The sequence below is a fragment of the Mustela lutreola genome, chromosome 6, assembly GCF_030435805.1.
Source record: "Mustela lutreola isolate mMusLut2 chromosome 6, mMusLut2.pri, whole genome shotgun sequence".
NCBI classification, from domain to species: domain Eukaryota; kingdom Metazoa; phylum Chordata; class Mammalia; order Carnivora; family Mustelidae; genus Mustela; species Mustela lutreola.
In genome coordinates, this window is record NC_081295.1 from 93,762,675 (window position 1) to 93,790,204 (window position 27,530).

Here is a 27,530-nt window from a genome sequence, read left to right on the forward strand (position 1 = left end):
GATTTTTACCTCCATGTGCAGACCTACCTCAGGGATACATGGGTTCAGTTCCAAACCACTACAATGAAGTGAGTCAATGACTTTTGTTGGTCTCCCAGTACATATGAAAGTTATGTTTACACTGCAGTGTAGTCTATTAAACGTGCAATGGCATTATCTAAACAAAGAGATATACATACCTTGATTTAAAAAAAAAAAAAAAAACTACCTAATTGCTAAACAAAAATCCTAACCATCACCTAAACTTTCAGTGAGTCATATCTTTTTGCTGGTGGAGGGTCTCTCTTCTGTGTTGATGGCGGCTAACTGATCAAGGGGGACGGTTGCTGAAGGCTGGAGTGGCTGTGGCAATTTAAAAAAATAAGACAACAGTGGGGGCACCTGGGTGGCTCAGTTGGTTAAGCGTCCTGGGATCCAGCCCACATCGGACTCCCTGCTCAGCAGGAAGCCTGCTTCTCCCTCTCCTGCTCCCCCTGCTTGTGTTTCCTCTCTTACTGCCTCTCTCTGTCCGAATCTTTAAAAAAAATAAAAACAAAATAAAAGACAACAATGAAGTTTGCCCCTTCGATGGATTCCTCCTTCCATGAAGTTTCTCTTGCATGCCGGTTGACAGCATTTTACTCACTCCAAACGAGTCAGTCCTCTCATGCCCTGCTGCTGCTTCCTCTGCGAAGGGTAACTCCTATTGTAAATCCTTTGTGGTCATCTCAACAACCTTCACAGCATCTCCACCAAGGGCCGACTCCAGCTCAAGAAACCACTTCCTTTGGTCATCCATAAGCAGCCATTCTCAGCCACTCCCGTCTTATCACGAGATTGCAGCAACTCAGTCCCCTCTTCAGGCCACACTTGGAATTCAAGTTCTCTGTTTCCACCCCATCTGCTGTTACTTCCTCCACTCAAGTCTCGAACCTTCAGTTTGTAAGAAATGCAATAAATTGCAAAGCCCACTAAAGCAACATACGCCTGTGTTGGGCTATTCTGCTTCCACAATTTTGTACAGAATTAAAGAACATCAAAGTAATTGGAAAAAGTAGCCAGTTAAAAGTACTCTGAATGTTTCCTTTGTTACCTTCGCGTGAATAATGTGTTATAATCCGAATCCCTGGCCTGTCTTATGCACCTTCCTTGAGTAGGTAGAATCCACCTGAGATAAACCATCAAGTAAAGGCAACAAATTATAAACTCTCTTTCATCCATCTTAATCTGCTGCCTTTGCCTTGTCTCCAATATCCTTATCCTTGGCCAGGCCCCACGTAGTTACCATATTGAAATTGTTGAGTATCCCTCATCCTGTGGTGAAACAATGCTTTCACCATTTGCTTGATCTATTTTTTCTTCCCATGACCAAAAGTCAAAGGGAAGTGTTTCCAAATTCTACCTAGTATACCACATTGCTAAAACTCAATTCTACTCACAATTAAAAAAAAAGATGCATGAAAGCCTGTATTGTATTTTTTCCTGTATTGTATTTTTAAGGAGTGTTATGTCATTGCAACACGTTTTCATTAGCACTGTGCCTGTTTTGATACTTGTCCACTAAAGTAATGTAAAAGTCATTATTAAGTTTGACACTAAAAAAGCATCATCTTACTAAAACCAAAATTTAGACTGGCACGGTTCTGATATACATCTGTCTTTACATTTTAAGGAAAAAAAAAATCCTAGTCCAAGCTTCAATCACTTTTATGGTATAGTCTACATTTTACAATATGAGTTATTTGAGAAAATACATTAAAATCATACACACACACACACACACACACATTTTAGACTGTTTTTAAACAAGACTTTTTAAAAAGGGCTTTTAATCTAAATGCTGTTGCTCTGTTTCTGTAGAGTTCTGTAGACTAACATCGTGGCTGGTTATGTTAATGTTGGTCCCTGGAATAAGATTAGCATCTTTTCCTTCAATCAAAGAATCCCACTGATCAAAATCTTTCTGCAGTCCTGTAAAATAGAAATGGGAATATATTAGCATAGTAACAGCTTAGTGCCTCTAGGTGGCAGCATAGCCTCACTAATGACATGATTACAGCCCTGGCCGCTGCTTCTGTGTAAGTGATGGAGCTAGGCACTTGCAGATCAGCCAGGACCCTCAGCATGGAAGTCCATTAAGTGCGCCCAGAAGAACTATTCCCTTTAACAGGTAGACTCGCTGTCTGTGATAAAGAGCATGCAAGCAGCAGAATTAAATTTCTCACGCTTCTGTTTGCAAACTGATTTACTGCCCTATTACATTGCAAACCAACTGGAGACAGAATAGGACTAAGGCTGGATTAAGAGAGTTTTGTCCTAAGGATCACCTGGTTTACGTCATGAAATACTCTTAGTTTCTTACCTAAGTGCTTTTGTAAAAATGCTAATGAAGCTTTGTTGCTAAGACCAAGTGCTACATTTGAATCTATATCTCCTTTTAAGGTGAATATGTATCCAATTATTTTGCCAGTTGCAAATGTGAAATCAGCAAAATTTTGATGGACTGAACCCCTGAAAGAGAAAGGAGAGTTATAAATCACATAGTTTGACAAACTTATTTCTGTAGTTAGGGTGCAGGAAGGATACTGGCCTCACTGGCTATGTACTGAAAAACCAAGGAAATAAAACCTGTAGATTTGATCTCTTTTTAGTTGTATTTGTGGGTCACAGGGTGCACGTATAGGGATCTTAGAGTGTATTTTCATCTTCCCTTTTAGATAAACAAAGATTCCAGTCTTCAGCGGCATCTTGGCTTTAGAAGAAATGATTTTCTTTTTTTTTTTGAGCTGATGCAACTTATTATGTTTTGCAGGGACTGTGTACTCAGAGCCAGAAGCCTATTATATTTGCTTACCAACACCACCTAACTTCGTATCTATTTGATGCTAGTCAAAACACACTGCACATAAGCCTGGGATAAAGTAGATTTAAGGAAAAAAAAAACCGTTTTCCTTTTATTATTTAAGCTGGAAGTATCTTATAGGTATCATTTATGCTGCTCCTTAAATCCACCAACAGCCTAATATCAAGTAGAATGGCCTTTTCCTTGGTGCAGTAGTTTTCTACTGCCTCTCAGACATTTGACACTTTCTTGCAGGTTTGTGTTTTTTTCTTTGTTTCCCTGACCATCTCTTTCTTGTTTGTACCTTCCCTTCTTCCCCTAACCACTCTGTTCTCCACTGGCTCTTCACATACAAACAGGCATTTCCCAAGATTCTGTTTAACCCACTTGGTGGTCTTATCTGCACAGGTTTCATGTGTAATATGCAAATTTTATATTTTCCCAATGTGTGGCCAGACATCTCTACCCAGATTTCCCTGGCTCAAGCTAAGAGATTATAAGAATACGTCTTTCCAGCACCCCCTCCCCTACCGTGCTCCCCTTCCTCTTTATTATATTCCTGCTTATAAGCCAACCACCACTCCCAGTTATCTATACTTGAACCAGAACCATCTGCCTCCTGCTCCTTCTTCCCTGCTTCCAATCACAACATGAATGTCAGAAGCACAAAGAAGCTAGAAACAGGGTCAGCAGCAGAAGCCCAGATGCTACCAACAGTGGTGGAATGGCCTCAGGAGGAGACCTTGGCGGAAGAGAGGAAGGGAGCCATCAAAACAATGGGAGGAAGGGCGAAGAGTAGGGTTGTAGTACCCCTGGGAGGAGAAACAGGGACGTCCACAAGGTTAAGTTCAAATGGATACAGAGAGCAGGGTCTAAGTGGCAAATAGCCTGCGGGGTCTTTTATGTCCTTGGTAGGGCGAGTTCCAGTATGCTGGTGGGGGTTTGGGGAGCTAGCCTACAGGAATCAAAGTATACATGGAAGTAAGCATGAACTATGAAATATGAGCTATTATTTCCAGGTTCCTAGCAGAGAAAGGAAGAAAAAAAAATAAGGTAGAGTAAGAGCCTAGTAAAGAAGTGGAGTTGAGGGAGGCTGGGCATTCTGCATTATTTCTGTTTTAAAATTAAATAGACTTGCCCATCCAAATACTGAAGTCCTTAGCTAACGTGAAGCTAAACTGAGATCTTTAACTATCTAGACCCTCCTCACTATCTAAAGTCTCTTGATCCTTCCAGACCAATTCTACTCCCTTGTCTGCCAAGCAGCCTGTCCTGAACACCTCAGGCGGAAAAGCCTCCATTCTCTGACCCCATAGCGTTTACTGCCTACATGGTTTGTGTTTCCTTCCCGCCCCCTCTTCTTGTCTTCTTTGAAATAAGCCAGGTTTCAGAAGAGGGATGAGCCCTACCTTGTAACATCACGTTGTGAGCTCAAAACTCTCCTGGGGTTTCTTTTTCACACCCATGATACTAGCACATCACTGATGCTCAAAGGCATCCCATCATAGCTTTGGGGGAATTTACAAATGCATATTCTTTTGAAACAGGTACACACTGCAGATCTCAACAGATGCTCTCCCTTTTTTCCCCAAAGAGTTCCTAGTCTAGCCTGTTGATGGAATACTTCTCCCTACCCCAGCTCCCAAATGCATAAGCCTGCTCTTGTATCCTAATGCAAATTTTAATTATCAGTATAGGAAGGACTTACATTAACACATCTCAAAAAAGAATAAGCATAAATGCACTTAGACCCTGAAATTATCTCATATTCTCCCTCATGGAAAGTCTAAACAGTGCATTTAACGACTCTATCATGCCTACCAAATGGTATCCAAGTTTCAAGTTTCTGTTTCATATAATGAAATAAATCACTTATTAATATTCACCTGATTGTAATCATTTTTCTTTCTTTGCCGGGTGAGTAGCACTTTTCCATTTTTTCAATATTAGCAGGATATTGGAACCGTTCCGAGTTGATAAAAAAGAGGGGCTGAGGAATTCTGGAAAATATTTCATCATCCAGCGGAGCCATCCAAGCATCCAGGGCAATCCCACATCTGCAGGAGTTTGGGGACAATGACAAAAGAAGGCTGGTGACACGCTGCCGGACATGCGGAATTTCTAAAGATGTTAGGATTAATGGGCATACACCATCCTGGTTTACTGTGGGTTATCTCACTGGTATTACACCTCAGTGTGGGAAGGGAATATGATGAGCTTTATAAGGTAGCAGACTTGGAATTACATAACCATTTTCTTTAGGAGACATTTAGGAATTGTGACCTTATAAGAGTATCTTTAAAATGTTTTATCATTTTTGTTACATTGCTTTCAAAATAAACTTTTCAGTAAGAATTTCTCCAAATCCTTGGGATGTCTGAAGACATACAATATATGCATTATTGCTCCCATGTTTCCAGGCCTTCTGGACACTTGCAGTCCATTTACTGTGGCTTTTTCACAATTAACTATTGGACCAGTTGCTTTATAGGTAGAGGTACTTCACCTGGATAAGTGTCTGGAGGTTGAAGAAAAACATACAAGGTATATCATTTGAAAATGTAACTTGAGTTTTAAAAGTACGTTTATCCTGGGGTGCCTTGGGTGGCTCAGTGGGTTAAAGCCTCTGCCTTTGGCTCAGGTCATGATCCCAGGGTCCTGGGATCAAGCCCCACATTGGGCTCTCTGCTCTGCAGGGAGCCTGCTTCCCCCTCTTTCTCTCTGCCTACTTGTGAAATGTGTAAGCCTGATGATTCACAGACCTGTACCTCTGGGGCAAATAACACATTATGTTAATAAAAATAATTTAAAAAAATTTTTGTAAGCATTTTCTAAAAAATATATCAAATATTGTTCTTAATGATGTGATTCAAAAATATTCCCATTTAAATTCCAAATAAAAGAATAACGTTCATTAAAAAAAAAGAGTCCCATGGTCTGTCTCCCTCTCTGGTTTCATGCCATTTCATCTTTCCTCTCTTCCCCCATGATCCTCTGCCTTGTTTCTCAAATTCCACATTATCAGTGAAATCACAAGATAACTATCTTTATCTGACTTATTTCACCTAGCATAATACCCTCTAGGGTGTTATGTGAAATATTAAGTGAAATAATATTTTATTTATTTGTTTGTGTGTTTAATTTATTTGCGAGAGAGCCAGTGGAGGGAGGAGCACAGGAGGAGGGAGAGGAAGAGAGAAAGAATCTCAAGCAGACACCACACTGAGTGCAGAGCCCAACCTGGGCTAGTTCTTAAGATCCTGAGCTCATGACCTGAGCTGAAACCAAGAGTCAGATGCTTAACTGCCTTAGCCACCCAGGCACTCCAAGACCTCTATCGATCTTAAAGATGGGAAAAAAAAAATCAATTTAAAAATGCCTGGCATATTGGGGAAATCTAGAAATACTCTAAGATACACTACTGATGTCACAACCATTATGTCATAGATTTTATATATATATATATATATATATACACATATATATGGATAGATTCTATATATACATATACATTACATATATATGTATATATAGAGAGAGATTTCCAAGTGAAAATATTAAGCCCTTAAGTAAATATATAAGAATGATGAAGAAAAATATATAGGAGTGGGGAAGCTTTTAGTAGCAAGCGAGATAGATGGTTTCTGTATGGGAAAATTCATACAGAGTACTTTATGGAGGCAAAAGAACCGACTTATAAACCCTGGAGGATCCTTTCCTCATTAAGAATTTGATAAATGGGGGCACCTGGGTGGCTCAGTGGGTTAAAGCCTCTGCTTCAGGCTCAGGTCATGATCCCAGGGTCCTGGGATCGAGCCCCACATCGGGCTCTCTGCTCAGTAGGGAGCCTGCTTCCTCCTCTCTCTCTCTGCCTGACTCTCTGCCTACTTGTGATCTCTGTCTGTCAAATAAATAAATAAAATCTTTTAAAAAAAGAATTTGATAAATATTCTCTCTCACATGGGTTATAGCTTTCTGTCTTCCAGTAACTTAGTTTTCTTTCTCTTCCTTCTCTTACCTGAATCTCTGGTCTTCACTGAGAGTCTGAACAACCGTGGCTCCACCAAAAGAGTGTCCAATAACTGCTATTTTATCCCTGTCGATAGAGTCCTGTATAAAACAGCACAATATATATTAATCACTGTCTCACAGGCGGTTAGAATAGAACGGTTTTTCACATTCTAAAATTTGTGTTCACTGCATGGGCATGGTTAAGTACTTTGATCTCTTGTATAAGAAATGCATACATACATACACTCACATGCACTCACACACACATACACACATGTATACACACACATACATACACATGGACGTACACGGGCATATATGCACACAAATCCACATGTTGGGCATTCATAGAAGTTCAAAGTAAACTAGGCAAAGTTCCTAGGCACCCACACTTGAAACACTGACATCATTGCTGACTTCTGCCTCCCCCCACTCCACATTTAATTCATGTGTTCATTCCCTGCGTATCTATCGTGCACCTGCTCTATGTCGGGCACCATAGACCACTTTCAATGAGCTCCCAGTCTACCGTGGAGGACCAGGTACAGGTATGTGATGCAGATCCAACAGCGTTCAACAGGATGGTGCCAAGGAGCACACGTGACAGATAGCTCAGCAGCCCAGGGGTGGCAGTGGGGTCCAAGAAAGCTTCCTGGGGAAGGTGATGCCTGACCAGGGAGAGTAAGCAAGACTCAGGGAGAAGAATGTGTCAGGCCAAGAGGACAGCATGTACAAAAGCACGGAGGCAGGAGAGGGAGAGGCAGACTAAGGGACAGCAAACTCTTCGCGGAATCAGGAGAACAGAGCATCATCTTCTGCCTGAACTGAAGTACTTCTTGTTCCTTCTATCCCATCCTCCATCTCCATGCACAATTTCAGGTCTTTGTTCATGCGGTCCACTTCGACAGTCTTCTACTCCCTCTCAATAGTCTGTTGAAAACTTCTGACCACCACTGCAGGATCAAGCTCAAAATATGCAAGAGCCAGCCCGAAATTTAACTACTTCCACTGGACGTATTGAATTGAACCAGAGAATTTACTCTTTTGGTGGCTTTTGGCAATTTCATATCTCATGCAACCTAATGCATTCCTCGTAGCTGTACTACTTCGCGTATCTTTTTTTTTTCTTTTAATTTGCAGCCCTCTGTCGTGTCAAGCCTTGCATTACAGCAGAAAAGCGGATGAAGAGGAACAATGAAGAATGACAGGACAAGGAACATGGCTTTTTCTTAAGCTCACCTTCAGTTGCTCCACATCAAACTCTAAATCTAAGACATTCTTCACTGGCCTTCCACGATCAATGTCCAGAATCAAATCAAGAGCTTGGGAACACTCCTTTGCTCTTTTCTGTACCTAAGATGATGATCAGAAAAAGGAAATGACAAAGTAAAAAGCTGTGGCACTTATTTTAGAGTCTGCATAGGTGTTGCATGTGGGAAACCTGGCTGATTGCTTCTACACTGGAAATGTCTAAGTGATTAGTGACTGGAACATGACCAGCGTCTTGACGTGGGCTCCAGCTTTGCAGGTTATAGCTGAATCCAAATCCTAGCTCTGGTGCTTACCTGTTGTGTGACCTCAGATGAGGTACACAACATCTCTGAGCTTCCGTTTGTTGTATGGCAGTGCCTACCTCGGTGAAATGTGGGTGGGATTACATGCAAGGACATATATATGAAACACCCACTGCAAAACCTGGCACAGAGGCAAAAGCCAGTGTGCTCTTACCTCATCTTCCAGACACTCTTGTGAAAAAGATACTGTTATTATTCATTATATTGTAACAGATCAAAGAGGTCAAACACAGTAAGTAACTTGTCTGAGATCAGCCCACCCTGAAGTGATGGCACCAGCATTCAAACACAGATCTTACTACTTATTCCATATTGCATCTGTCTTTAATATTGTCTTGGAAGGGAGGATCTTTGTCAATTTCTTTTCTAGCACTTCTGAGATTCTAAAATGAGCAGTTCTACTGCAAAAGATTTCTGAATATGTACCGTCTTCTCTCAGGATATGTATGTCTGTCTTTGTTTTCACTATGATCCAGACTTTTCATTAAGGGAACTGTGTCTCTCAGAGAATCTTCTGACAGGTCTTTGGGGGGATGGGAAGCAGGAGAGCAAGGAGCTCCCCCAGTAGCACATAAATGACATGAGCAAGCCTTAACGCATTTGCATATACATTTTAGTCTCCAGGACCCCTCCCCTTCGGCTGCCACGTACCTGCTCACTTCGTACAGACATCTCCTCCTCCTCTGTTTTGAGGCTTTGGAGATAGAGCCAAGACTTGTTTCCTATTTCTGCAGCAGACTGGTCTTGGAAATAATAAGTCGCGGAGGCGGATCCATCTCTGCAATCAAACAGCCTCAATGCCTCCCCCTCGCTCTTCCTCGCCTTTGTCCCCTCCCTGCTCCCCATCCCCAGCTTCCCTCTGAGCTTTCTGACTTCCCAGTCTTCTTCCACTCTCTGTTTGTTTTCATGTCAAAGAGGCACCAAGAAAATGTGTTTGCTAGAGGTCAAGTCCACCCTTTCCATCTCCTAATTCTAGGAGGTCAGCTGGAGACTCCTGCCGGAAACCGCATCCCAGGGCTGCCACTTACCCACTGTGTGGTTTGGGGCAAATGACTTACCTTTTCCAGCTTCATTGCCGCCTTCTTTCAAACAGTGATAACAGTAACCATTTTGAAGGGTTCTTACAAAGACTAAATGATGGTGCACGAACAGGGCACACAATAAACACCAGAAATGCTAGCTGCTTTTTAACTCTTGATAGTTTAACCCAGTCTCCTTTTTGTTTTGTTTTGTTTTGTTTTCCCTTCATCATGTAACCACAGTTGACAATTCCACTGATTTTTTTTTTTTATAAATATTTTCTGAAAATTAGAGCCCAGGTGACCTACCTGTGTTCTACAGCAGCAACTATGAACCCATGGGATGCCAGATCAATGCCAATAGCAGAATAAATGGTCCTTCAAAACAAAAGGAGGAAAGCATTAAACTACCAGCCATGCCTAGGTAGGGTCCGCTAATAAACCTGGGAACATGGAGCCATTATACCCCTGTAGTAATGCCCGGGGGGTAAACCAGATGGCTGTGGTTCTCAAAGCTCTGGTCCTCAGGGTATATTTGACAACATCTGGAGGTATTTTCATTATCATGATGGGCAGACGGTGCTACTGGCCTCTAGTGGGTAGAGGGATAGCGCTAAACATCCTAGAGCACACAGGATCACCCTCCACTGTAAGAAATTATTTCCTGCAAAACTTTTTTTGTAGTCCTGGATGCCTGGGTGGCTTGGTTGGTTAGGCCATGGCCTTCGGCTCGGGTCATGATCCCAGAGTCCCAGGATCGAGTCCCACATTGGGCTCCCTGCTCTGCCGGGAGCTTCCTTCTCCCTCTGACATTCTCCCATCTCATCTCTCACTCTCTCTCTCTCTCAAATAAATAAGTAAAATCTTTAAAACACACACACACAAAGCGACAACAAATGTCAGTAGTCCCAAGATTGAGAAATCCTGATGCAGTATTCTAAATATCACTTTTGAGAGTTCTGGGCTTTAATCTTGGCCCTACTACTTATCAGCTATATGACTTTTGTTAATTATATTCCTGGTCGGCACCTGTACAATGGGACTAATAATGCCTTTCCTTTAGAACAGTTGTAAAGTTTTCGCAAGACAGTGTATGTAGGAAGGCAATGCAGTGTGGTGCTTAGGAGAATGGGACCTGCAGTCCAATCCCTGTGTTTGGTCCACCACTGATGAGCTGTCTGCCCTGGGGAAGTCACTGACCCTTCCTCTGTAATGGCAGGGTACTTGGTGGGATTACTGTAAAGGATCAAGTAAGTTAATACATTTTCAGTGCTTATAACTATGTCTAAAGCAGGGTAAAGACTGAACACATGTCAACTCTTATTTAAATGACTGGACACAAAGAATCACGTGCTAAGCAACTGCATCCATACCCCCTTTCCCTTCTTCTCTCTGCATAGTCTTCTCATTTGCACTCAGTAGGAAAGGGCAGTAGAGAACCAAAGGGAGGTAGTAGGAACTCTGTCTTCTACTGTTGAAAAAACACAACCTACTTAGGGAGGGATCAGCAAACCTTCCCTTGTCAAAGGCCAGGATGTCAACCTTCTCTTGTCAAAGGCCAGCTTGGTGGGCAGTACAGTATCTGTCACAGCTACTCAACTCTGTTGTTGTAGCACCGAAGTAGCCACAGGCAACGTAAAAGCTGGAATGAATGTGACTGTATTTCAATAAAACTTTATTTATAGCAACAGGGAGCAGGCTGGAATTGCCAACCACTGGTCAAGTAGAAATTAAACAACTAGGTGGGCAACAATTAAAGTACCAAAGAAAATTTCTTTTGATTTATCTGTTTATTTACTTATTGAGAGAGAGAAAGAGAGAGAGCATGAGCAGAGGGAGGGACAGAGGGAAAGGAAGAGGGAGAGAATCTCAAGCAGACTCCCTGCTGAGTATGGAGCTTGCTATGGGACTCGATCTCATGACCCTGAGATCATAACCTGAGCCAAAATCAAGAGTCACATACTTAACCCACTGAGCCATCCAGGCTCGCCCCCTAAAGATAATTTCTTATTGCAGATACTCCCCCAACTTCTTGCCAGCTAAAATCCACCGATTTCTGAAAGTCTTTCTAATCCTCTGAGGTAGAAGAAGGGTAGGCAGCTGAAAGGATGGAAGAGGAGAGGGAGTGGAGGTCATGAAAAATGTGCCACTCCGAGGTCATGCCACAGAGAGCAGAGCTGATTCAAGACCCCACTCTAGAGGGGCACTCTAGAGGGGCAGTGCCCCTGCCCCTCTAGATCTATCAGCACCAGCTAAGCTTCCTGTGAGCAGAACCCAGTGACTGGGCAGTATGGGCACTAATGTAGGTCCATTCTGGTAAGATGCAGGACTCCTTTGATGAGCAACTTCCAATCAAGCATTCCCTCGGTTGGCCTGGTCTCATGTCTCTTTGAAGTGTGCTGTAATCTGAGACTCTGTACCCAATCTCACCATTCCCCATCTCCTTCCCATGCGTCCAAGCTGCATCATGATCTGAAGGTTCTCCCTATCTTTTCCTGCTCTGTTCCCTCTATCCTTCATAGACATTTCTCTCAATAAATGTCTTTTACAGGTAATCCAATCTTGGTGTCAATTTCTCAGAAGGCCTAACCCAGGGGATGGTTTTCAGACTGTAAATATTACAACATACAAGGGCTACAGCCAAAAGTGTGAATCCTTCTCTTCTTGTCATGAGGCTAGTCCCCATGAGCTGGAAGGAAGGAAGAAACTACTTGACAGGATAGGCCTGGACTGATGAACAGACCACAGCCAAAGGCTGAAGAACCCCAATTCCTCCAAGACAGGACCCAGTGTGATACTCTAAAATTTGCTCTTCTTTTGGGGGAGTGGGATGCATTCGGTCATTGGTCCTTCGGAATTTAAATTGTTCAGACTTTCAAACATTACCGGAATGCTCCAAGACCATGAGAAAAAACAATTAGTGGATATTTTTCCCCAGTCCTCAGAGGGGAGTTCCAGTCTGCGGGAGTTGTCATTGAACCTAGACAATAATGAGAAATGATCATTAGTGTTTTCTCTGACTTGAATGTTCCTGGTTAATTTAACTTACATCTTCTTAGTGCAAATCCTGACCCACGGAATTCATACTTATGTTTTTAATGTACTACTAGTAAATTCATTAAAAAGTCTGCTACTAGGGACGCCTGGGTGGCTCAGTTGGTTAAGCAGCTGCCTTCGGCTCAGGTCATGATTCCAGCGTCCTGGGATCGAGTCCCACATCCGGCTCCTTGCTCAGGGGGGAGCCTGCTTCTCCCTCTGCCTCTGCCTGCCATTCTGTCTGCCTGTGCTCGCTCTCTCCCCTTCTCTCTCTCTGATAAATAAATTTAAAAAAAAAAAAAAAAAAAAAAAAAAGTCTGCTACTAGATACCTACCGACCTAGGACCTGAAGCATGTAGTTTTTCTCAATACCATAAAATCATTAATCATCTGTTCTCACTGCCAGCTCTGTGCTTAAGATAAGACAGTCTCCTACTTACAGGTGTATTCAGGAAGGCTATTCCTTAGTGCCAAGCCCAGGTGTTGGCAGAACTTCAAAGAGAATATTCCGAAACTAAAATGAACTGCAGGAGCATTACACTGAGAACCAGAATCTTCGAATCAGGAACTCCTTCCCTTTTAATTTGGTTCTGATCAAGAGGAACACACCATTGACTTCATACTCAGATGTGGTCTTGGATGCCGCTCCGCTACTTATTACTGACCTTGAACAAGTTCCAAGAACTCTTGAGTTTCCCATTCCTCTTTCATAAAACAGAGCAGATGGTATCTTTTTTTTTTTTTTTTAAGATTTTATTTATTCATTTGACAGAGAGAGATCACAAATAGATGGAGAGGCAGGCAGAGAGAGAGAGAGAGAGAGGGAAGCAGGCTCCCTGCTGAGCAGAGAGCCCGATGCGGGACTCGATCCCAGGACCCTGAGATCATGACCTGAGCCGAAGGCAGCGGCTTAACCCACTGAGCCACCCAGGCACCCGAGCAGATGGTGTCTTATAGGGCTTTTGTGAGAATGGTATCAAAGCAGGACATATATGCAAAGCACTCATCTCGTGACATCAGTAAGCAACTCAAAGCATGAAAGATACTGTCTTCCTTCCTGCACTTCTCAACTGCTCTTGTCATCGCACCCTCAGTGATTTGTGTTCCATTTTCTCCTTCATTAGACAGAGCTGCAGTCATGAAGACTGAGGATTGCTCTGGAAGTGATTTGTAACTTACTCAGCACCATACAGAGGTGTAGTGATATTTCCATCATTTCTGTTGTAGAGGGGTTTTTAAGAGAACTCCACGGAGAAATTTAAAATAAATGCCAGAAGTTGCAGGTAGTTTTGAGAGGGAAGTTTGAAGACATGGTTAGCCCTGGCCCAACAGTAGTGTCTGAGCAAACAGATAAGGAAACATCTATATTGGTGATAGGTAGACAAACGAAGTCATGAATGCCCAGCAGGTTGTCTTGGTGAGAGAACCTGGTACTTGGGGATGGGTGATGGGAATGAGGATGGAGTCCCCTCACTTACCATAGGGGAGAAATTGGCTTTCCCTTTCCTACAAAGCATCCAGGGCATGGGGCATGACAGCCAGCCTGCTTCTTACTCACCAGATTACTGCTCCTCCACAGTATGTGAGCAGGAAAATTAAAGACCAGCCAGAGACAGATATTACAGGCAGTTGGAAAATCTCACACTTTCACTCCCTCCATCTCCCCCCATATATGTAGAACAAAGCAAATGAGAACCCTTGATTCTCTGATGGTTATCTGGGCTTTTAAGAAACACCTCGTCTGGGGCACCTGAGTGGCTCAGTGAGTTAAAGCCTCTGCCTTCGGCTCAGTTCATGATCTCAGGGTCCTGGGATCGAACCCCACATTGGGCTCTCTGCTCGGCAGGGAGCCTGCTTCCCCCTCTCTCTCTGCCTGCCTCTCTGCCTACTTGTGATCTCTCTCTGTCAAATAAATACATAAAATCTTTAAAAAAAAGCAAAAAAAAAAAAACAAAACCCACTTTGTTTTCTGAAGAGAAGTTTAGACTAGAGAAAATCTACTTTTATCTTTGCCTGAAACTTCTGCTGTTTTCCAGCTTTTCTTATATTCTAGAGCCTACAAAGCAGGATCAATGGGAATCTTACCAAAAAATAAGCTTAGTATTTTTCCCATAAGCCAATGTGTTCCAAGATATTTACTAAGACCAAAAAAATATTCTTTGTTTGGGATCCAAAGGGTGTCAGAATGGTAGTCCTCCTCTTGGGATGGATAATACAAACGCAAGAAGGTACCCTGCAGAGGAAAGAAATTAACGTACTTTTAGTAAGGTTCCTTCTCCAATAGCTATTTTGCACATTTAGTTAGTGAAGACCCAAATACTTCTGCTGTTCACAGAGAGGTCCCGAAAAAAAAAAAGTTAAGCTGCTGTGGTGACTGAATACAGTAGAAAGAGAAGCAAAATAGAACAGTATGCTTTCTGAGTGAAAAGAAAGCACAAGCATGTTGGTTTCAACCATTATGGATGAAGAAAATAAAGAGAATTTAAAGATAAATTGGTCAGGTGACAGCAGCAAATTGGGGAATGACTTAACTTGCGAAAGGCTTCCAATGGGACAAGATAAATGGCAACATGAGTCATTCTCAGGTGAGGGCAAGGACAGATTTCGAATCATTTTAGTGGGCAATACTAAGAGTCAATATTAGATTATAAGGCTAAGTGGTATTAATCAAAGCATTACCTTCTTAGTATAATCAAACATCAAGTCTGTACAACCAACAGAGTAAGATCCATTTCCTTTGGGGATTTTAGATTGGCCAACGCTTGCAGCAGCCATCAGAGCTTGTATTTTATTGGCCCATGCTGAAAAAAAGGTAAATATTATCTCGCTGTCCTTCATTACACACCAGACTTTATTATGCAAAAGGAAATTCCAAAGGAATGAAGTCACACCCCTTAGTTTCTGGTCTCCTTCATTTCTTTACCCAACTAGTAAAACACAAATAATTATTAAGGGCCCGATGTAAGCAAAGTATTTTGTGGGGATACAAGAGCAAGGTGGACACAGCCCTTTCCCTAAGGTACTTAAGGCTATCACCTCCTAATACTTTCTGCTCTGACTCAGATCATGTCAAAGACCGTTTTTCCCAAACATGAACCTTGGAGCTTGGACATGCAAGCTCTTTAGCCTTAACCCAATTCTAATGACTCAGAAAAGCTCTGCTTATTAAAGTTTGAAAAGTACTAGGCAAACAAACAAACAAACAGCACTAGGCTGAGGTACTAGACCACCTGGTTGGACACACGGGTCAACAGCTGATAGTTCAAAGGTAAGGAGGGAGTTCCAAGGAAAGCAGGAGATGAATGGACCTGGAGCATTAGAGCTAGGTGATCCTAGTTAGGATCCCAGCTAGACTTCTGATGCTGTGATGCTCTGGCCTAGGCAATTTACTCCCCTCTCCAATGCTCCTCTGTGAAGTGGGGCAAAAAGCACTTGACTGGCCTGCAGGACAGTTCTAAGAATAAAGTGCTGATGAAAGCCAAGGTCCTAGCACAGCACACAACATGTCATCAGCAGACAACTGGTATTATGTGTTCCTTACCTAGAATTAGCTAACTCTGACTACCCAAATTTAAGCCCTCAGGGGAGGGTTAGCAGATCTAAACTATATCATACCTTTTTCCCTCTGGGCAGATCCAAAGTCCTAGGTGTTTCCTCAGACATAAAAACAAAACAAAAAACAACTTCACCTTTAAGGTGAACATTTTCAGTCCTATTTAGAAAGGCACTTTCTTTCCCATTTAAGATGTTCTACCAAGCCATGTTCTGTGGTGTAACAGGGAGACATTAATCCATAGGGAGATACCACACATGACTGTCCCTCCTCGAGGAGAAGCCCTGTTCTGCTGTGACCCCACCCACATCAGCCATGATGGGATAGTACCGGGCTTGAGGGGGAGGACTCTGGCTCACAGAGTTTGAGGAAGAGTCCCAGAGAGCCCACAGCTGCCTTGGAGGGGCCACCTCTGAAAGTAAGAGTTTAGTTCTAGAGCCATGGGAGGGTTCTGAGTCACACAAAGTTTCTCTTGTGAGATCTCCATTCCACATAGGCTCAGGGAACTTTTCTCAATCACCTGGGAGTACCCAGGTTCTCTAAAACCCGCCCTCCCGCAAAGTCTCCTCACTCAACCTTTAGGAGCCACAGGTCAAGGTGAGGCTATATGGCTGTCTAGTCTGAGACACCTGACCTCTCGGGAGACCTAGAGCTGACCTGGGTTGGGGTATAAGTCTACAGAGCTCTGTGGCTGTTTGGTGCTGGCGGGGCCGGGGGTTGGGGGTTGTAGGAAAGTTTCATCAGCCTGCAGCTAATCCAGTCACAGTCCTGGATTTCCTGTTCTCGAACCATCTGTTAGATCAGGGCTCATCATGAAGGATGAGGCAGGAGGAGGCTTGTCAGGTAGAATCGGGCTACCCTCTAGAGGATACAGTTTGTGGTTCAGAATTTATACATGTCACGTCCTATTTTTTTTTTCAACCTTTGTTTAAGAGAAGCATTGGAACCGATTCAGGGCTATGAATCTTGTTACACATTTCCAGTGGGGTTCATTTGTCAAGTATTCCTGATACCCATTCCTGGGATTTGAGATGAATTGTACACATGCTAGGAACATGGTATTTCCTTACATAGCTTCATATCCTCCACTCGCAAAAAGGATATCTCTAGCTCATACCTCACCTGCATAACCCTACTTTCTATATATTCATTTGGTTAGAAAAATACAAACAACTATCCATTACTTTAACCCTTTATTCAATAAATGATTTCTAGTAATTAAAATATTTTTGAGCACTGAGAATGGGGCACTGGGCTCAAGGATGAGGCTATAATGATGAATAAAGTAGTGTCTGTTTCCCCAAGTTTCTGCCTGTCCAATGCCAGCTTTCCAATGATTTTCAACAATGAAGGGGATATAAAATGTGTTTTGAAATTCCCATGCTGTACCAATAAAAAGTACATGATGTAAATGTCTCTTCACTGATAATCCTCTCATGGTGTAAGATGCTCCTTGTTTCCAATCCTTAGAAAAGGTAATGGGAAAACTAATTCAACTAGGCTGGAAGCTCCTTGAGCTTGTCCTTGAGCTTGTCCACAAACTCACTGCCTTAGTCACCAGTGCCTCAGCTTCCTGGTAAGTGTTGTTGAATGAGTGCACCTGTGAGATATTACACCATTCCCCATGCAAATGTAGACACAACATATAGTCCTTCCTAGGGATGCCTTTACTTTCCTAGCTATGGAACAGGGCAATATTTATCAGGCACAGAGTGATGAAAGCTTTTTGTAAATGTTACAATAAGGAGTCACCCGTCAAACCTGAGCAGCTAGACCCAGAGTGACCAGGCATGGGGCTAGACAGTGTGACACCATTCAGAAGCCGCCTACACGGTTCACCTGAGAGGAAGCTGGCTACAGAAGATGATGCAGCACAATGCTCCGGGATCTGCAGGCATTCACAAAGCTCTTTGCAGTCAAGGTCCTTCTTAGTGAAGGCACATGTCCTTGTCTAGAAAGGGCTGCCTCACTCAGGCCACCTCTTCTGGGCTTGACTCAACCTCTGCCTCTTTTCTTCCCTCCCACTACAAGGGAAGAACGAGCAAGAGATGCGCGCCCATTCTCACCCAGAGCTCTTCAGCTTGTCCCTTCCTCTCCTTGTGAGGACAGTGGAAACACCATTCCCCTCTGGGCTCCAAGACCCTAACCTGCCATTTTCTCATCCCCTCCCCACAGGAACCAGAACTAAACCTGTTGATCAAAACAACTGCCTGTCCTTCCTCTTCCACGGGAGCAGGTTTTGCGGTTGCCTCTGAGGGAACCCCAAGGGGTTGTGTCACTGCGCCTGCGTGGGGGCGGGTTACGGTGGTGAGAGACCGGGGGCCGGGTTGAGGAAGTTTTCTACCGTGGTTGTGAGCTGAGCTTCTGGTTTACCTGAAAATGCCTCACTTGGTTCTGTCCTGCCGTCATGACGTTGAAGAAGACGGGAGCTTCTTCAGTTTTGGTTGGAGTGAGGAGAAAGGGAGGCTTTGTTCCGTGCCCCAGAACACAAGGTCTCCATAAGCCTCTTTGTAATTAACCTTAGTTAAAAGTCCACACGTGCAACTGCTCTGGGGTCAGTCGAGTCTGGCAATGGGTCAGTTCAAGCTCAAGCCCTTGAACAAAGAGACCTCTTACCTGATGATCTAATTTGGGCAACAGGATTTAGGTCTTGCCAGTCAATAGGATGGACCAGTGCGAGGCAGCTGCAGAGGCAGAAAAGCGCATGCACTTTGGGTGGTAACATCTTGGAAGCTGCGCAGCAGTTTCAGCTTAACTTTCTTCAGGGCAGGTTATTAAAAGAAAAAAAAACATGCAATAAAGAGGACTTAAATAGGCTGAGCAATCAGTGCGATTAAGGTACGAGCAACCTGACTTCATATATATTGTTAAGGGAGGAAGGCACATGGTCTGAGCTGGTTTTTTTTTTTTTTTTTAAGATTTTATTTATTTATCTGACAGACAGAGATCACAGGTAGGCAGAGAGGCAGCGAGAGAGGAGGAAGCAGGCTCCCTGCTGAGCAGAGAGCCCGATGCAGGGCTTGATCCTAGGACTCTGGGATCATGACCTGAGCTGAAGGCAGAGGCTTTAACCCACTGAGCCAACCAGGCACCCCTGAGCTGGGTTTTTGAAAGGCATCAGGGAGGCAAAATCCTTGGTAATGCTGGAAGGCAGAGCACAGAAATCACACTTCTAGCAGTCACAGGAGGGTGCTGGTCACGGATTCTCTAACTCTGAAGCAGTTTGCTTTGGTTAAAAATTGCATCAACGGGAGCCTCCATGGCACAGTCAGTTAAGCGACCAACTCGTGGTTTCAGATGGGGTTGGGATCTCAGGGTCGTGAGATCAAGCCCCAAGTGTTGGGCTCTGTGCTCAGCACAGAGTCAATGCTTAAGATTTTCTCTCCCTCTGCCCCGATAAATAAAGAAAGAAAGAAAGAAAGAAAGAATAGCATCAATAATTGTAACAATCATAGATCACATTCATAATAATATCCATAGGCATTTCTAGCACATTTGCAAATGCTCCGTAAGTTTTGGCTGGTGTTTCCATCGGGGTTATAAAATATCATATGGCTGCAGCTGTGACTGTTTTGGTGCTGATGGTATTTTTATTTTTGGTGATCTCTATAATCCTCCTACCCTGAAACCTTCCCCAAGGCAGAGGTCAGGTCTTATGTACGTTCCCACTGCCTCATGGAGGGCCTGGCATGAAGTGGTGTTGCCTGAATGTTTATAGAATTCATGAATGAGTATCTATAGCCTCACAGACAGCATATTAGACTCATGATAGTAAGAAATGATATTACAATTGGGTGCTATACTAACAACTTATTAGCAAAAACCACCTGGTATGGGTGCCTCAACTCGACCCTACTGTACAAGTTTGCCCTTGGAAAAAACTGACTTATCTCTTTACCGATAGTAACTTGCTAACGGATTTCTCCCAGAAGTATTCCTATGCTTGAATACTTACATAGAATTCATAGACATATACACATACATACATACATACACATAAATATATGTATATAAAAGTTTTAAAATTTGTTTGTAGTACTTCATTTGAAGATACACTTTTAATTTGATAGTATGTTTTGAGTCTTTTCATATGAGTACCTAGCACTGTAATTTGCCTTTTTATTTTAAAATGGCACTTAGGCGTTGCTCAAAAAAGTCTATTCACTGGGGTGCCTGGGTGGCTCAGTCAGTTAAGCACCCAACTCTTGGATTCGGGTCAGGTCATGATGTCAGCGTCCTGATACTGAGCCCCAAATCTGGCTCTGCACTCAGCATGGAGTCGGCTTGAGATTCTCTCCCTCTGCCCCTCCCCCTTGTTCTCGCTCTCTTGCTTTCTCTCAATAAATACAATATTTTTTAAAAATGTTCACTAAATAAATAACAACGTTGCCAACATTTGGAAGCTTATTATATGCCCAGCATTTTTCAGTTTCTGGCAAGGCTATCTTACTCAGTCATCAATCACTACACAATCTGTGAAGGAGTTTTAATGATCCCCACTGTATTGATGAGGAAACCGAGGCAAGGAGAATTTTACTCATCACACAGTTAGCAAGGGCTGGAGGTGGGGCTCGAATCCAGAATATCTGAGTCTCTGCTTTTATTTATTTATTTATTTTTAAAAGATTTTATTTATTTATTTGACAGAGATCACAAGTAGGCAGAGAGGCAGAAAAGAGAGAGGAGGAAGCAGACTCCCTACTGAGCAGAGAGCCCGATGCGGGGCTCGATCCCAGGACCCTGGGATCATGACCTGAGCCTGAAGCAGAGGCTTTAACCCACTGAGCCACCCAGGCGCCCCTGAGTCCCTGCTTTTAACCACAACACACCAACTTTGGGTAGCCCTGATTTCTCTTGCCCCTAGAATGATAATCTTGTGAAGTTAATGAACATATGACTCTTTCGATGATGCTCTTGTGTTCAGGAACTTCCTGGATTGAAAAGAGGCCTTAATAAAGAGCTAGAAACTGTTCTCTAAAGAGATGAGCATCTGTCTCATTGTTCTTGCCCTAATTGCTATTTGAAGCCACATGCCAGAACCCTTGGAAACCGCAGAGTACTGTGTATGAATCCAAAGAAACAGCTACTGAGTTTTCCAAATAAGCAACAGAAGTTGAACTGAGGCTCTCTGCTCACCAGCCTCCAGCACTCCCCTGCTGCTGGACCATCACAAATGGGTTTCCCATCCAATAACATCATCCACAGAAAGTATTTACAGGGACATGAGGCTTGAGAAAATTCCACCCGCGGTGCTCACAGCCCATGACTAATAAGAGGAGTGTCATTTGGCCATTTGGAAAATCACGGGGCATGAAAATGAGGAAAAATGAAGGCAAAATGAAACACATAGGGAGGTCAACAGAGATTTTTTAGGAATATCACACTAATGCAAAGGAAGTTAGCTTGGTCACAGCTCCTCAGTGATTGTGACACGATCCCTGTAACCACCTCAGGAAGAGTTAGAGACAGCCAATTTTGGGGAGGGCTTCCCTAAGTCCTCTGAGCAGGACTGGGGTGCTCTGCCCTTCCCGGCTTCCTGAAAGACCTATGCCACTGCCATCGCCTGCAGTCCTAAGAGCGAAGCAGGGCAGAATTAAGGCCTGGTGAAATGGCACTCGGAGTTCCAACCTGACCTCATGCAAGCCACGGTGGCTCTCAGGGAACCTTTATTCATAGTGCCAGGAGCACCTGGGTGGCTCAGTTAGTTAAGTGTCCCACTCTTGATTTTGGCTCAGGTTGTGATCTCAGGGTCTTGAGACTGGGATCCAGTGGGGCTCCAAGCTGGGCATGAAGCCTACTTGAGATTCTCTCTCTTCCTCCATGTCCCCACCTCACTCAGCCAACGGCTCAAGCTCACATGCTTTAAAAAAAAAAAAAGAGCATACTGATTGATTCCTGAGTCCTACCCCAGACCTACTGACTCAGAATCTTTAGGCATGTCTGGGCATCTGCACTTTAGTTCCTGAGAGATCCCCACACAGCCATGCCCAGAATATAGTATTTGGAAACTGCTGCAACGGAATGAAAAGAGTACTAATTATTTATTATTTTTATTTATTTATTATTATTTTTTTTTTATCTGAGTAAACTCTAGTCCCAATGTGGGGCTCGGACTCCTGACCCTGAGATCAAGAGTTATCCGCTCTTCCAACTGAGCCTCCCAGGAGCCCAGAGAGTACTATTCGTTTAGAGGTTCTTGCCAGCCTATCATGCATGCTGTCTGATCTCGCCCTCAAAGTAGTAACCCTCTAAATAATTTAATAATTGGGACACCTGGGTGGCTCAGTTGATTAAGTGGCTGCCTTCGGCTCAGGTCATGATCCCAGCATCCTGGGATCGAGTCCCACATTGGGCTCCTTGCTCGGCAGGGAGCCTGCTTTTCTGTCTGACTCTGTCTGCCACTCTGTCTGCATGTGCTCGCTCTTGCTCTCTCTCTCTCTCTCTGACAAATAAATAAATAAATAAATAAAATCTTTAAAAAAAATAATTTAATAATTGGCGGCCTCATTTCTTCATTCACGTGTTCATGTCTTCATGTACTCTATTTTCAGAATGCCAATGTGTCAGTCTATGCTTGGGATAAAAAGATTTCTAAAATTTAATTTTTAAAAAAGATTTTTTAAAACAAATGTGATTTTTAGCTTCAAAATTCCACTGGGTTGAGATGAGAGCCTTTCAAACAACGGTGATGAATGCTGTAACAGATTCTTTACAAAACATGGTGGGAATAAAGCTCTAGTGGACATAACAGAGAAGCAGATACTAGCGCCCTGCATTTCATTTTGGGGGAAGAAGAGCAATGGAGGACAGGCTACGGCTCCTGCCTGAAGTCACAAGGTCACCACCTGCAGGCAGGACTGGAGGGCAGGCAGGCCTTCTTTCTTTGAGCCCTCTGGACCGAGTGATTGAAGGACCCAAACTGGATGCCTCTCCTTCCTCCACCCTCCCAGAGCCACAGAAGGCACTGCCTTCCACTGCTGCCTCAGGCCAGTGTGCTGTGTTGGAGGTGGGGGGGCAGACTGTGCCAAGACTGTCTCCGGCTGGTGGCAAAGCAACGGCGTCCAAAGCCATGGACATCTTCAACACAGTTTCCCTACAGTCAAGAAAGGAGGCCTTCTCTGGGCCTGGCTCCTCGATGGCACCAGAGAAGAAGGGGCTTTCCTACCCCAGCAAGCAGAGGGTCCTGGGTCTGGGCAGTCAAGCCACGGAGCCACCAGTCACAAGGAAGACCACCCCCTCGACTCTGCTGGCGTTCTGTACAGGTCTCCACGTGGGCATTCTGCTGCCTCTGCCACGAGGCTCTCTTGACAGAACTGCTTCACCCAGTGGCCTGTGGCTCCCCCAGGACCGGGATTGGTCTCATAGGTCACTTACTGTTATAACTTAACAAAGGACCCAGTAGAGAGCAAGCACTTGGGAGATATTTCTTGAATGAGCAGAAAGGATTCTATCCTCTTTTTGGTGTGAACTACCAAGTAGCCCAGAAAGACATTCCCCAATGATTTCACACCAGGGGTGACTTCCCCACACACTGAAGTGGATAGGGGTCAATGACCTGGGCTTCAGGGCCTAGAGCCCAACTGCCTGGGTGTGAACCGTCACCTTGATGCTAGCAGTGTGACCCCTTGCAAGCTACAGAGTCCTTCTGAGCCTATTTCCTTATCTGTAAAATGGGGCTGAGGATAAAGACAACCCAAGGTTAAATGGTGAATATATGCAAAACTGTTTTTACATCTAGGTAAATGCAAAGGTTAGCATACTCATTTTGCATTGCAACTGGCCTGCCTTGCCCCTAGGTAAGTAGTTGCTTAATAAATGTTAAGGAAGTAAGAGCTAGTGCATCAATCAAGACCTTGAGACAGGAACAGGAAGGCATCCTTGACCATCATCCCCTTTGTCCATAGGTGGTTCTACTGAATAGGTCTAATGGGATTCATTAAGGGCTCTAACAACCCCTAAACACTGTAATTAGCATGCCTTCTTGGGGAACTCTATTCACTGGCCTTCTCCTCTGTAGCCTGCTAGGCCCCTCTTAAAGTTTGGGGTACCTCTTATCCTCTACCCCATCCTACTCAAGATTTATGAAATGTTCTCCTTTCAGCTCCTTACTTGGCTTCTCAAGGTAACAGCTCTCTAGTTTAACAAGCTGCTAAGAGGTTCTGGTCTGCTCATGAGGCTTTCCTCATCAACTTCTGAATAATAGTCCTTTCTTTTAGCCAAGGTCTCCTGGGGACATGCTATCAAAGCCCCTGAAAATTTACTCTAAAGGGAAGAATCATATACTTTCGGGAAGAAATGCTTTGGAGAAAAAAAAAAAAAGACATTTCAAAAGTCTGATCCTGTGGGCAGTAACCCATCCTGGTTACCCCAGCCCCCTTAACCAGGTTACCCAGGTGGCCACCCTGCTTTCCACCAGCGTGAGTGAGGCTGCCCTCTACCATTCAGCCCTGCAGTGAAGAGATAGTCTATAAACCATGAGTCTGAATATTCATAGTATAGGTTGTGATGTAACTTCTGTGTTTGAGAGAGCTAGGTAATAGACCATACTTAAGGGATGCAAACAGTTCTCTTCTGGAGATGCAATTTCTTCTCATTATTAAAAACAAAAGTGGGGGGGGCCACTTGGGTGGCTCAAGGAGTTGGGCGTCTGCCTTCAGCTCAGGTCATGATCTCAGGATCCTGGGATCGAGTCCTCCGTCAGCCTCCTTGCTCAGTGGGGAGCCTGCTTCTCCCTCTGCCTCTGCCCCTCCCCCTGCCTGTGCACCCTTTCTCTCTCTGACAAATAAATAAAATCTTAAAAAAAAAAAAAAACAATAATGGGAAAATTGTTCTTTTTTGAAACCATTTTTTTTTTTCTCTATGTTTGGGCAGTAGAAGCCAGTCCTCTTCCAGGAGTTTTAACAGTGAAATAGGCAATTCTGGACAAGAAGCCCTTCTAAAATTAAACTAGTGATGTTGCACAGAAAGCTGTAGAAGTAATAGGAAAGAGGATCTTGATATCAGATTTTCAATCAGGTTTACAAGGTCTAAAAGCCTGAATGAGAACCCCTTGGACCTGGGGGAGGACTTGATGAAGCAAGCTTCTGGAAGTATCCACCAACGTTCCTGATTAACATATCATAGGCATCTGGGAAGAGACTCAAGGATTGGTTTTCCAGTTTCTCGACTTGCTGGCTTTGATTTTTGTCTGCTTGAATATTAGCAGAAACTCCTAAAGATAAACAAATAAGTAGTTTTACTGCAACTCAGAGCTTCTGAATCCAAAACTTGATTCCTGGTTTAGTTAAGAAATTTTAAAAGGTGAAGTGAGGTTTAAGTGACTGTCCTTGAGCACCTACTATGTACCAATGCTGTCTAGCAGTGTACATAATGTCTGTCATTGCTAGTCCTCACAACAAGGAGTAGAGTTAGGCAGGTACCACTTGTAAGGACCTATTTTGAAACTGTCTCTGCTCCCCTTCCCCCAGGGGATTTACTTGGAAACTGGCTTCAGGTAACAAAGCCCAGATACAAGGGTGGGGTCAGGCCAGGTGGAGACAACAATCAGTGGGGGGGATTCATACTGTCTCCCTGGTTACCAAGGAGTGTGGGCCCCGCCCTTTGGGAGCCTTTTGGGCGCCAATCCCAACCAAGGTGTATTAGGCTGGTTCAAATGTCTACTAGGGTAAATTGTAACTCAATTGGTCACCTAGCATCACTGTGGAGCTTCCTGTGTGTGTTACAATCTCATTGGCCCCCTGTGCGTGGCCAGGCCCGACCGCATGGCCTTTGCCCTAAAAAGCTAGTCTGTGAAGCAGAGAAGGGCTGCCCTCTTTTGTAAGAGGGTGCGGCCCCGAACGTTCGGTTAGATTCTTGATGCTTGGCGCGAAATAAAGCTTTGCTTTACCTTCGCTTTGTATCAGTCTCGCTCCTTTAATCACGGACCCATTATTGGGGCATAACACCACTGATGTGGGAAACAGAAGCAGAAGAAAAAATTATTAAATTTCCCTACCTGCTGATAAGCTGTTGAAACAGGCAGAGTGACATTCCTCTAGAACTCTCCACCTTAAGGCTTCGCTAAGGGCAAAGGGCAATCCTAGCCTGACTGACTCCTACCCCCACCAGGATCCTGTATCTCTAAACCCTCTAAGATAGTGTTGACAATCATTGCCAAGCCTAGGGCCCACTGATACACATCTAAAGGGTCTCACAACAAAGGTTTTACTACTGGTAATGAATAACCTTTTCCCCAACAATAGCTAGCTCCTCAAGGTCCTGGAAAACTTGCTTCCAAAATTCCTTAGAGACTTACACCATCCCTGACCCCTTCCCTCCCAACTTAGGAACACATAATAGACTATTCCTCACAGCCCCAGGGCAGCAGCTTTTTGGGCCAACTGGTCCTGTCCCCGTGCTTTAATAAACCACCATTTTGCACCAAAGATGTCTCAAGAATTCTTTCTTGGTCATCGGTTCTGGCCCTCACCCTACCGAACCTCACTAATATTCTAAAACTTCATCACGATTACCCCCATTTTACAGTTAGGAACACTGAGGCTCGAAGTGATTTCCTGACTCAAACGACTAGTGGGTTTTGGAGGCTTGATCAACAAGCCCTGCTCTTGCAGGTAAACGAGTCGAAACTATTAGTATCATATGCTCTTGTTTTCATTTAACAATGTATGTTTATACACAAGTAGAAAAAAAAAGTCTAGATGCATATAAAGCTAGAATGTTCTCAGTGTTTATATTTAAGTGGTAGGATTCTAGCCTTCTTTATAACATGTGCTTTGCTAATTTGTCAACAAGGAACATGCACAGTTTGAGAAGAAGAAAAATGAAACAACAAAACCCTAGCTCTTTCCTTGAGCAACAAAATTTAAGCTGGACCCTTAGAGATTTTTGGCCCAATTCAGAGATAATATTTTTTTTTAATTTTTTAAAAAAAAGATTTGTGTTTATTGATTTGACAGAGGTCACAAGTAGGCAGAGAGGCAGGTGGCGGGGTGGGGGGTAGAGAGGATTGGGGGGAGAAGCAGGTTCCCCAGTGAGCAGAAAGCCCAATGTAGGTCTGGATCCCAGGACTCTGGGATCATGACCTGAGCCGAAGGTAGAGGCTTTAACCCATTGAGCCACCCAGGAGCCCCCAGAGATAATATTGATCTGAGGCTTTGTTTTGAAGCAATAATTTCAGAAGAAAGGTGTGCTTCATTTTGTTCTGAAAGTCTGGAGCAGAGACACCTGGCTGGCTCAGTAAATTAAGTGACCTCCCCTTGCTTGTGAACACACTCTCTCTCTCTCTCTCTCTCTCGCTCTCGCTCTCTTTCTCTCTCAAATAAATAAATAAAGTCTTAAAAAGAAAAAAAAGAAAATCTGGGGTAGGTATTTTTTCTAAAAAAAAAATCAATGGTTTGTGGCTTTTACAATTTCAAATGAGCACCCATGAGCCAGGTATTGTGCTAGGCTTTTTTTTTTTTTTTTTTAAATTAACATATAATGTATTATTTGCCCCAGGAATACAGGTCTGTGAATCA

At 43.6% G+C, this 27,530-nt stretch overlaps 1 protein-coding gene across 6 annotated transcripts in view; it reads right to left on the reverse strand.

Annotated features, from left to right (window-relative positions):
* Window positions 1–1,668: 1,668 nt before the first annotated feature.
* Window positions 1,669–27,530, reverse strand: part of PLA2G7 (phospholipase A2 group VII) — a 39,149-nt gene continuing 13,287 nt past the window's right edge. For 3 of the 6 annotated variants that reach the window (XM_059178172.1, XM_059178170.1, XM_059178168.1), the window contains 11 exons: window positions 18,631–18,773; window positions 15,141–15,262; window positions 14,547–14,694; window positions 12,312–12,405; window positions 9,735–9,803; window positions 9,058–9,184; window positions 8,072–8,185; window positions 6,840–6,931; window positions 4,708–4,878; window positions 2,342–2,490; window positions 1,669–1,950 (listed from right to left, as the gene is read on the reverse strand). In XM_059178172.1, coding sequence (XP_059034155.1) covers window positions 1,808–1,950; window positions 2,342–2,490; window positions 4,708–4,878; window positions 6,840–6,931; window positions 8,072–8,185; window positions 9,058–9,184; window positions 9,735–9,803; window positions 12,312–12,405; window positions 14,547–14,694; window positions 15,141–15,262; window positions 18,631–18,739 — 1,338 coding nt within the window. In that variant the 5' untranslated portion in view covers window positions 18,740–18,773 and the 3' untranslated portion in view covers window positions 1,669–1,807. Of the gene's footprint in view, window positions 1,951–2,341; window positions 2,491–4,707; window positions 4,879–6,839; window positions 6,932–8,071; window positions 8,186–9,057; window positions 9,185–9,734; window positions 9,804–12,311; window positions 12,406–14,546; window positions 14,695–15,140; window positions 15,263–18,630; window positions 18,774–25,900; window positions 25,961–27,530 lie in introns of all 6 variants that reach the window. The other 3 variants (XM_059178171.1, XM_059178169.1, XM_059178173.1) reach the window with 3 other exon arrangements.